Source organism: Grammomys surdaster, unplaced genomic scaffold (assembly GCF_004785775.1).
Source record: "Grammomys surdaster isolate TR1022 unplaced genomic scaffold, NIH_TR_1.0 139, whole genome shotgun sequence".
Taxonomy (NCBI): Eukaryota; Metazoa; Chordata; class Mammalia; order Rodentia; family Muridae; genus Grammomys; species Grammomys surdaster.
Genome location: NW_021604597.1, coordinates 7572098 through 7584036, shown reverse-complemented (window position 1 = coordinate 7584036; position 11939 = coordinate 7572098). Strand labels below are relative to the sequence as shown.

The following is an 11939-nucleotide window of genomic DNA, read 5'->3' as shown; positions in this document are numbered from 1 at the left end:
TCACATTAGTGCCTGACCAATAAAACCAAAGTTAACCTATTATCACAGTACATGGAATTAGCAGGAGCTCTTAATATTGTCTAATAGACTGAAAAATTGTTATCCAAGTCAGCTTCATATGACTTGTTTGGCAGACAGAATGGCATATGCTTATAATACCCACACTGAGAAGGTAGTTGTGGGAAGACCATTATTTCTATAGCAGCTTGGATTATATAGCAAATCTCTAAAAAATCCAAAAAACCCAAAAGACCAAAAAACAAAACCAACCAACCAACCAACCAACTAAACAAAACCCCAAAATATAACAACAAACACAAAACAAAAAAAAAAAGAAAGAAAGAAAGAAAGAAAGAAAGAAAGAAAGAGAGAAAGAAAGAGAGAAAGAAAAGAAAAAAAGAATGCAGTTATAAAAAGAAAAAGGACAAGCAGGTATGATTCATTCTTTTTTCTTCCTCCCTAATGGGTGCATGTGCACATGCACATTTATTATTTTAATTCTGAATTTAATTAATTTAATATACATGTGGGAACCCTGGCAAATTATGACAGGCTCATAAAACTAGTTACAAGTAGTCCAGACAAGTTAGACAAAACAGGCTTCACATAAAAATTACATATAATATAGCAGTCATTCTTTACCTGTGCATCCTGAAAAACTGGTTTTCATTTTAATGTTTTATCCCTCTGAGTTCAATGCAAATATTCCTAAAATATGAACATCTTTATATACAAAAAGACAATGTGGTAGGACACGTGACCTCATCTATTTTAGCTTTTCTTATGGGAAATCATGAAAAAAAATCTGCTTTGAACTTGTTCTGGAATTCAAGAAAGGACCTAATTTGTAAAGTTATCTAACTAGTTTTTTTTTTTTATTTGAAAAAAACCAAACCCACCAAATTTCTAGATTGAACTATGTTGTTTGGAGAGAGAAAAGGCTCTCTTGTGCCTCCGAAGCTGTGCTAGAGAGGAACCAGACAGGAATCAGCGACCATGTGGGCAGGGATGGCCTGGGGGATGTCTTCCCAGCTGGACTGTAGACTTGAGGAGAAGCTCATCGGAACCTGTTAGACTGGTCCATCACCCTAGAGGGTAGGAAAAGAAAATGAATTAAGATGTCTTTCTTTTCTTCAGTTCTTTCCCTGTTCTAGCCCTCCCCTCCCCTGGCTTTTGACTTCTCTCATCCATTAGTGGGTTCCCTACTGAACACTCTCAACACTTTGACAACTTAGTTTCAGAATTAAATCTGTGGCTTACTTGTTTTCAGGTATAGGCATAGAAGCTTTTTTTTCGTTTGGGCCATTTATTAGTAAACACAATTGTAGTGAAAAAGGTGCTTTGTTGAAAGCCACAGTGAATATACACAGGTGTGAGGACTTGAATCCTGAGCCCAGCCTATGCTGCCCTCCTGAGTTTTATAAAGGGATTAAACAATTATAAGTATCATTTGAGTCTCATGAGTGCAAAAATCGATGTGTAGCAATTACCCTGTAGCACACACTGAGCTAATGCCCCCATTTTATAGATAACTAAATCAGGGCACCTGGCCGCTAGTTGGCCACCCACCCAGTTCTCACAGCTAGGATTTTAAGGAACCCTCCCATCTGTCCTTTTTTAAAAGACACCAGGCTCAGAGGGCTCTCAGCTTGACTGAACCAAAGTTGACTGTCATGCCTTCTGTATAAGTGAGGCAGCGGGTAGTTGGGACAGCAGGACGTTAAGAGGTCAGCCAACTTCCTGAAGTCACTTGATTAGCAGATGTGGTTGTGGCTCTTTCCATACTATGCTACTGGGATAGGGATGATGTCTCTGGATTAGAGGCTAACTGCCCACAAGAAAGGACTCCTCATGAGATGGCATTTGGAACTGAAATACACAGCAATGAGATTTCACAGTCTACAAGTCACTTCCTAAGAGTTCAGACAGGGAGGGGGAACAAATATTGACAAACCATGAATACAAGTGAGAGATCTACGTTTACATTGTATGTCTCTTTCATCTTTCTGTAGATTTGTTTTCAAAATAAGAAAGTTGGAGAGGAGGGTGTGAAAGAAGAAAAGAAAAATGGAACTCACTCTTTTTGTCAATCCCCCTGTATCCACATTCTGAAAACCATGAATCTGTCCATTGTCTTTCTATTATCAATGATTTAGTCATGTATCATCAAAGAACAGAGTCTTGGCAAATTAAGTGCAGTGAAGAGACTCATATACTGGGATTTATTTATGCCTATGCTGTTAAACAAGCAGATATATCTTTAGATTTAGTGAACTATTACTATCTACCCAAGAAGCAAAGAAAATGTACCCCCCAGCTAAAATATAACTATTAGTTTAGCTGGCTTAGGAAGTATTCATTCATTTTGAATGAACTGTGAGATTTATATGTTCAACATTCTTACAGATTTATTTATTTTTGTTTTATGCATATGGGTATTTTGCATGCATGTACATATGTGTACTACTTTTGTGCTTAGTGCTGGAGAGGCCAAAGAAAGACATCAGATCCCTTGTAACTGGATTTACAGACTGTTGTATGTTACCTGTGGATGTTGAGACTCAACCTCTTGAAGAACAGCCAGTGTTCTTAACCACTGAGTCACCTATCTACCTATTTATCCTCCAAATGCTCAATATTCTTAATTGCTATTGCAAAAAAATACTGTGTTGGCTGATAACTGGCAATCATCCTTTCTAATTGTTTAAAGATAAAAAGAAAAAGTCCAAGTGTGGTGGTACATGCCTTTAATCCCAAAGCACAGGAGGCAGAGGTAGTTTTCTTCTGCTGCTATGGGTTCTGAGAATTGAACCCAGACTTGCATTTAAAAACATATTTTTGTTTATTAAGTCTTTACAGTTTTGTTCATTTGTGTGTGTGTGCATGTGTGTGTGTGTGTGTGTGCGCGCATTGTTTGAGGGGAAATCAGTTAACCCCTTTGAGAGTTGGTTGTCTCCTTCCTCTGGGTGGGTCCTGTGGATTGAACTCAGGTTGACACTTTTAGCAGCCAGTGCCTTTACCCACTGAGCCATCTTGGCAGTGCAGACTTTTTTGTATTTTCAAAGAAATATATGAGCATTAACTTTTGTAATACCATGATTTAGAAGGAAAGAAAAAGTAAGCCTTCATTTAAAATAATTCTGACAGCACTTTTCTTTGGATTTTTTCTATTCCTAGTTATTATTTTTATTTTTGTAATTGTATATCATTTAATGTGTAAATATTGTATTCTATCTTCAAATGGCCTCCCCAACACACTCATCCATGGTCCTGCTAATAGAGCCTCATGTATGGTAGGAAAATGCTTTACCAATGAACTAGTCCATCAATACCCTCAGTCTAGTGTTTTCAATATTATTATAGCTTTAGTGAGAATACTCTTTTATAATTGGTGATTAAAAATAATTTTAAAAGACTGGGAGGACATATAAGAAAATTCACAGCTTTATACAGTGAGAATGTTGGAGAATCTGAAAGAGTAGAAGGAAGGGAGGGAGACTTTCCAGGTCATCATATATATTTGTGTATGTGTCTTCATACATATTTTCACATATATATATATATATGTATACATATGTGTATATGTACACATATGTATACATATATATACACACACATATATGTATACACAGATGTACATACATATTGCTTATTTGAAATGCAAGAAAATGTTGTTTTAGTCATATCTCAATCTGCTTATAATAAATGTGTGTGGATAAATAATTGCCCAATCTAGTTTGGTTATATATTGAAATAATCTGACTATTTTATTTTCTATAGATTTATTTTTATTTTTTATATTTTGTTATTGATATTTTATGAAAGAATTTAAAAAGTCATCTTGACTAATTTCCCATTTTCTCTTCTTGTATCAGAAAGTATAGATTCTACATTAATCCTCTTCATGGGAGGAGGTGCGAGTTCTAGGCCAGATGTAATGTATTGTTACAAGGAACATGCCCATCTGGCAAACACTTCCTCAAGGCCCTTTTGTAAATGTTGAATGTGTGAGTGTGCACTCTCATGTACATGCGTGCACGCTTGCGCATGCACACACACACAGAACTAGGTGTGAAGGTAGGGAGTGTGGTCACTACACATGCAGTAATATTGCTCTCTACATGTGCTTTTTGTATGAGCTAGCAGGAACCCCAGAATGGCTAGGTCTTTCCCAGGCAGCCAGACTCACTACCTCTCACCACATGGAGATGGAGGCCTGACTTGCCCTCCTTTGCTCTGAGAAGAAACAATGGAATCTTAACTTACCCCACAGCAGCCACAGCACCGGCAGTCTCCACAGAGAGTTCCTAGGAGGCCATTGATCACCTGGATGGCACAGAGAATCATTTGGATTCCTCCAATGACCAGCAGAATGGAGAAGAGGGTGAGATTCCAGGGGACCACATCTTGGGGCTCTTCACACTTGCTCCATAAGGCTTGGTCTTTAAGATAATCACTACAGGTAACAGAGGTACAGGGAGGAGGGAGACATTTGTCAAACATATGTGATTCCCTAGACTAGAAAGTTGCCATTACTATTTCTCTTGTGTAAGACAAGCTCTATGATGAAATACCCTTTAATAACAATAAAGAACCCAAGCAAACCTGAGTAAGTCTTTCATGCAGACGCTGTCCTAGACACTTCACATTTTCACCTCTTTATTGCTTACAGAAACTCTTGGAAACTCTGTTTCTTCCATTCCACAAACAAGGATGCTGGTACACCATCCTTTTTTGTGGATGATGGGGACATGGAGGCACAGAGACTTTAAGTGACTTGCCTCAGTCACAAACTACTAAATGACAGAGCAATGTTTGTGAGCTGGCCAAGAGGATGGATAAGCATACACACATTTGTAAAGAAGCAGAAAATGAAGCTGCAACAGGTGTGCTCTACATCCGTGTTGATGGCCTTCATCCTAGGTGTCATTATTAGAGATCGACTCTATTGTCAAAAATCATCAAGGACCATTCAAAGCTATGTAAAATAGATCATGTCACATGGCTACAAGGAAGCATCTAAGCCAGGTGTGATGGCTCACAGCTGTAATCTCAGCAGTTAGGAGCTGGAGGCAAGACGCCTTGAGTTTGAGGCAAACCCAAAGCTATGGTGTGATAGCCTGTCTCAACAAACAAACAAAAACCGTCCCTCAAACAAGAAAAGTTGCATCTCAGTTGATAGAGTGCTTGCCTAGCATGCACAAGGCCCTGAGTGCTATCCACTACACAATAAAACAGATGAGGTGGTACATATTTATAATTCTAGAACTAAGGAGGTCGAGGTAGGATCAGACATTCAAGTTCCTTCTTGGCTATATAATTAGCTAAAACAAGAAGACCCAACTAAACAAAATAACACAAATCAGAGACATAGAGAGACTGTTCGGGGGCTGCTCAGGCTCACTGGCTGCCCACCCAGGGAGGAGACCCTGGTTCAATTCCTGGCACCTACATAGGATCTTACAGCTATGTACAGATTCAGGGGATCTGGTGCCCTCCTCTGGCCCCCTCAGGCACCAGGCACATGGTGTAGAGCCATATACATGGTGAAAACAACCATACAAATAAAACCAAAACAAAATATAAGAATAAATCGGGATTTAAATGACAGCTCCATAATTAAGAGTTTGTACTGCTCTTATAGAGGATGCAAACATGAGTGGCTCCCTGTAAACTCAAACTGTCGGAGATCTGACCTTCTGACCTCCATATGTTCCTGCACTCATGTGCAGACACCTTGACAACTTGTACGTGCATACACATACACTTCAAAATGAAAAATAAATCTAAAAAAAATAAAAGACTGGATTCTAACCAAAATTTAAATGTAATTCAAGTTTTTGTCAGCATACAGGAATTCCACACAGGAAAAGACTTAAATTTCTGTACAGGGAGAGCTTGTAGCAACCTAAAGGTGTGATATTTTGAGGGAGAAATGGGAAGTATAGTTCCCTAGAGACAGTGGGTAAAAGTTGTGGGGTCACACAGGGCTTCCTGCTTACACGCTGGGCTATCTGTCATATTTAAACCAGCCTGGGACAACATGAGATCCCATCTAGAAAAGAAAAAAGAAAGTAAAGTGGAAGTGTCCCCTAATGGCTCTCTTTCCCCTAGGATATGTCTGTAATATGGATCTTGCGGCTTATAAAATTTACTCTTTGTTCCTTTAATATCACCATCAGCAAACATTTCCAAGGAAACCAGTGCTACACTCCTCAGTATTGAGAGATTGTGGGTTTTATGGTCCAAGCTGGAATCTCAGAAGCCACCTTGGTAACATTTGCCTTTCCTCCTCACTCCTAATCCCAGGGACTTTCTTCTACACTGAACAAAGATGGGAGAATCCTGAAATCTTGATCCTTCCAATCAGATTGAGGCTGTGCTGTTTTCATTATGAAACTGTTACCTGACACTGCTGATGAATGAGTTGTCTGTCACTATGAGGAACAGATGGAGAGACATAAAATGAGAACACTCATGAGAGTAATCCACCAGAAGCAGCCTTGGGGGCGGGGAGGATGGTAAGAACAGGCCTCGTTCAAAGCACCAGTACATAGAGCTCTGAAACACGCTTTCCTGCTTTTACCTTAGTCAACATTCTGCTGTTATCTACAGGGCAATGGTCACTCTCTACACTGTGGTCATCGATTCCATTCTTTCCCAAGCAGGATGTGAATTTATCTGTTCTAGGGGCTGGTCAGAGGTCTTCCCGGTCAGAACCACTGGGCCATTGTACTGCTTTTGAGTAGTACTTTGCCCATATCATGCTTCCGTTTCTCTAGCCTTTGTTTTCGACACAGCCTTTAGGCTAATTGACAAGTTCGTGGAGGGCAATGTTTTTTGCACAAAAGAACACCACAGAAATTTATGGTAACACTGCAGGGATGCTATTGATGGAAGCAATAGCAGAAGTGTCCATCAGAAAGACATAATCCACTGCTTTCCTGACTCTTCCTAGGGGAGAGACTGAGCTATTGACAAAACACCTCAAAAAAGCTCAGCGGCTAGTGTCTGAATGGTATGTTCCGACAGTGATGGAGTCTCAACAGTTCGCTGAAAGAAATGGGGGCTTTCCACAGTAAAGAAAACATTTTAGAATCACTGCGTGAATTGTGAGGATGACAGCAATCTTGACTTGGTTAGTTGTGAGAATAAGGTTGAGGTACTTGGTGCCAGTGAACACGCCAAGGCCATCAGATCAGAGCCAGTGCCTCTCACCTCCCTCATTGAAGAGAATTCTTGAAGTTTCTAAGAATTTCATTGTAAATGAATAAAGAGGACTCTCAGTTCATACAGCTATCCCTCCACACGCTCAGTTTCCACACACGTAAGTTTGGTCATAAACAGCTGATAAAATGGCATCTGTAATGAACATGTCATTGTTCTCCAAGCAAAACAGTGTATGAGTTGTTTGCATTGGATTTACATTGCATTAAGGATTATAAACAATATGCAAATGCTGTGTTAGCTTGTACAAAGCTAAAGTTATTGGGTATTAATAACTATAGATGTCCTAGAGCGTCTGTAGATGAAGGACAACTATTTATTGATACTTTAGAAATGTGTGTGTGTCTTTTTTTAATGGGACCATTATTTATGTGTTACAATATCCAAGGGCCATGCTTCATGTCTCCCAGTGATAATCAGTCACTGTGTGAAATAGAGGGTCTGAGATAATGAACAGATGAGAAATGGTCCAAGCTTCTCAGAGGATGGAGGGTAGTTATCTAACAGTACATCAGCCAAACTGGAATAGGAAACATACAGAATATTTCCATTAGCTACAAGCCACAAACATCTAGTGAGTACCTGAGATATGGCTAGAACTGTGGAATTCAATTCACTAGCGCAGAATTCCTTTATTCTGCTGGGACTGTCACTATGGTGACTATGTTGTAGGCAGATTTTGCTCATGCTATTGAAAACCAAGCATCTAGATGTTCTGACTTCTAGTCCTAGCTATACTCCTTGAGGACAAAAAGTATTTAATACAATATGCTAGTGTTTGGATGTGACATGTGACACAATACTTTTTTTCTGGACAACTGGGGTATCCTCTTCCAGTTACTTCTCTGTGTTTGTTCAAAGGACAATCAGAAGTGAAAACTATGCAACTTTTCTTAACTACAGCCAGCTTTGCCTTGAGGGGGTGGCGTGCTGAGAATACATGGTGGAGAGGCCATCATGCCATTATGGTCCTTGTGCAGTGGAGCCTTACCCATCGTGGAAGGGGTATCCCCATGTATTATTGGTCATGAGGCATTTAGGACCCTTGTTGATGGAAACAGCCGAGACGATAAATGAGTATCCAGCACCCAGGAATCCAATCACAGCAAACAGTGTGGAGGTGAACATCTGAAAGTGAAGACAGACAACAAAGCTCTTAGGCCAGGCAGAGATTATGTCAAGTTATATCATTCAGCGTACCTACCCAGGCTGATGCCAAACATGACAGCCATAGGATAGGAGCCACTTGTTATTACAAGGGAGACTTATAGCTCTTTAAGAGTGAAGCTTAGTGTCCTGTGCTCCCCTTTTTACTTCACTCTCATTTTTTTTGCTTATTCATTGATTGAGGAATGCATCACTGTCTGGTACACAATGGTATACTTAATGGGTTACAGATTCAGAAAGCTATAGGTGGTATTTTTGAGCTCCAGTTTGAAATACTCCACTGCAAAATAAATAAAGCAAACACTCTAATATTCATTATCTTACAGAATAGGCAAATCACAGAGAGGAAGGCACACTTTATAATATTGTGCTGTAATTTATATCACACAAAAATGTCTTAAAAAGTTGTTAAGTTCACTAGTGAGTTATATGATATTTCTAATTTTTTTTATTGTTTTGATATAAGGTCTACATCGACTAGGCTGGCCTAGAACTCACAGAGATCCACCTGCATCTGCCTCTCTCAAGTGTTAGATTAAAGGTCTGTGCCACCATGCCTAGCCAGATATGATCTGTCCTAAACCAGTATGGGTTAAGTCCTACTTATCATAGATTTTATGTTAAAATTTCTTTTATTAAAAAAGAATTTACTGCAATCAAATTAATTATGTTAGGGTAGCCACTCCCAAACCGATAATATTTAAAGTGGATAGGCTTGGGACTTGGGACAGCTTCCTAGGTGGTGCCTCTTAAGATCAGAACTGTCTGTCAGATTTTGGAGTCCAGCATAGGCACATTCATCCTAGCCTTTGTACTGCGGGATTCTTTATTTCCCTGAAAGGAATAAATAGAAAAGAGGAACACTAATGTGTCATGACTACAAATGGGTATGAGTTACAGGTAGCAGTACCTGGGTCTAAGTCTTGGCTTCTCCTACTTGACCTTGAGAAGTTAATCATTCTTTCTCATTTCCTCTTCTGTATGATGAGGTTCAATAATAACACTTAATGAGTAAGAGAGACTATTCAGTAGTGACTAGTGACCCCTCTAGAAGAACCAGATAGTCCTCAGGGTTAAGGTAGTGCGAGTTACTAAGTAATACCCAGTAGGCCATACACTGACAAGACACCAGGGATCTCTGTGCTTATTTTAGGAAAATTTTTGTGACACTATAACATACTCAATGCATTAGTATTAGTACATAATAATTTATTATTATTGTTCTATAATGTTTTAACTATTATACCCCTGCCTTCCTTTCTAAAAATTCAAGAATGCAAAAATCTAGGTAGAAAAGCAGAAGTAAACAGATTTCCTCTCAGATGCTTGTTCTAGAAACCCATTCTGTAGCCAAATGCTCTACTGCTGAACTACCCCCCAGATCACATTCTATCCACACTGCTAAACATGCATATCCACATTGTATGCTGTCAAAGCGTTCCTTGAAACAGATGGTAAGAAATGCCTGGAATCCAACGCTGGAAGTCACTTCTGCCAGCTTTCTGACTCCCCTTGCCCCAAATCAGGGTCCAGTGATAATTGTGCCCAGGTCTGTCATTACTCAGAGTGTGTTTTTGACCATTTATTTTATGCTGATATTGGACAGAACACATGGGAAGGACAATAGAGCTGGAAGGGGAAGAAACATGTGTGTCCTGGGGATGTAGGGTTTACAATGTGGGGCAGTGGCAATGTGTTAGGGATGTACCTCTGGTGGGCACGGCCCTTTCTACTTGACAACCATCCTAAGAGACCTACAGAGGCTACCTGAAGTCAGTTCTCTCCCTCCTTCCTTCCAATCCTTTCTCTGGAGACTAGTCTCCTGAGTGCTGGGATTACAGTATACAGCAAGCCCAACTGGTTTTCCCTGAAAACAGTAGTATCCTGAATTTTTTTTGCTTCGGCTCTTCTTGAGAAAGCTAGAAGAACTATAATCAGAAACTTAATGTACAGACTGGCTTTCCTCATGTGTAACTCAAGGGGCTTTTGTGAGGATTAAGCCTGAGAAATCCCCTGACACTCCTGGTACTCTGTATTGTAGTCAGCTGGCAAGCATTTATCCAGAGTTTATAGGTCCTTGACCCCAGCACACTTGTCTGAGACGTCTCTTCCTTCTCCTTACAATAATGTTGTGACCTCTCTCTCTGATTCTGGTAAGGTCTTTCCAAAGTTAACAGTTGTGACCAGAACCCATTTTACAGCAGGGCAATTTACTTTTCTATTTTGTTTTGCCTTTGTTTCAAATATTTGGTATGGTGGGGATTAAACCTAATGGCCTGTGCATCATACATAATAAGCATTTCACTATTGGGTGTCCTTCCTATCTAAAGAAGAGGTAATTTTTGAAAATTAGAGAACAATAAAGAAATGTAGATACATACTTTAAGTTCTTACTTCGTGATAACACATCCTTTAAAAGCATTGCCTTTTTTAAAAATTTAATTTTTTTACTTATTCACTTTACATCCCATTCACTGCCCCCTTCCTGGTCACCCCTCCCACAATCCTTTCCCCACCCCCTCCATTTCTCCTCTGAATGGGTAGGGTCCTTTGGGCATCCCCTACTCTCACAAATCAAGTGTCTGCTAGGCTAGGCTCTTCCTCTCCCACTGAGGCCGGACAGGGCAGCCCAGCTAGAAGAACATATCTACAGACAGGCAACAACTTTTGGGATAGCCCCTGCTCCAGTTGTTCAGGACCCACATGAAGACCAAGCTGCACATCTGCTACATATGCGTGGGGAGGCCTAGGTCCAGCCTGTGTATGCTCTTTGGTTGGTGTTTAGACTCTGAGAGCCCCAAGAGTCCAGGTTAGTTGGTATTCCTGTGGAGATCCTATCCCCTTTTGGGACCTACAATCCTTCCTTCCTCCTATTCTTCCATAATGCCTTTCTTAAATTTCCTTTAATCTGGCTGCCCAGGGAAGGGATAAAGAGCTAGATAGTCAGGATCTGCCTGTAGGGGGCAGTGGTTAGCTGAGTACAAGACGTGCTCACTCACTTAACTGCACACAGTTGCCTTATGATGACACCAAGATCTTTCTTCAAAATGTCAGCCACATTGCCTTGCCTGGGGTGGGGATGTAGGGATTTATTACTTGATGTCTGCCTTGCCCCAAGCTGTCTCCTTATCAATCTATTTTCCATCCCATTATTAAAGACACTTAACTTTGAGTCAAGTCCAAAGTTTCTAAACTGCCCTTTCCTAAATTGAACGAGTTGATAAAATTAATTAGTTGTCCCATTGGGCCCTGGGAGATGAGCATTTCTCAAGGATTAAAGAGAGTACAGGGGGCAGTGACCAAACAGACAAGGCATGGGAAAAAGAGGTAGTGACCTAGAACCAAACGCAAGTCAGGACTTCAAAGGCCACTCTGAAAGGTACTTGCTCTTCTTCTTTTCCTGACTCATTTTAGCCTAATTAATCTGAGAGTTCAGACCTTTGGGCTGAGCTTCTATCTCCCTCCCCCTCACATGGGCCTGGGCCTCTTGGAAGTTAGGAGAGAGAGAGAGAGAGAGAGAGAGAGAGAGAGAGAGAGAGAGAGAG

The 11939-nt window shown here is 40.3% G+C and overlaps 1 protein-coding gene across 1 annotated transcript in view; it reads right to left on the bottom strand.

The window, feature by feature from the left end:
* Positions 1 to 433: 433 nt before the first annotated feature.
* Tm4sf4 (transmembrane 4 L six family member 4) overlaps positions 434 to 11939 on the bottom strand; it is a 15677-nt gene continuing 4171 nt past the window's right edge. Inside the window, exons 3-5 of the mRNA XM_028763603.1 lie at positions 8219 to 8355; positions 4267 to 4456; positions 434 to 1088 (exon numbers count right to left, since the gene is read on the bottom strand). Of these exons, the coding sequence (XP_028619436.1) occupies positions 1071 to 1088; positions 4267 to 4456; positions 8219 to 8355 (345 nt within the window). The 3' untranslated portion in view covers positions 434 to 1070. The remainder of the gene's footprint in view (positions 1089 to 4266; positions 4457 to 8218; positions 8356 to 11939) is intronic.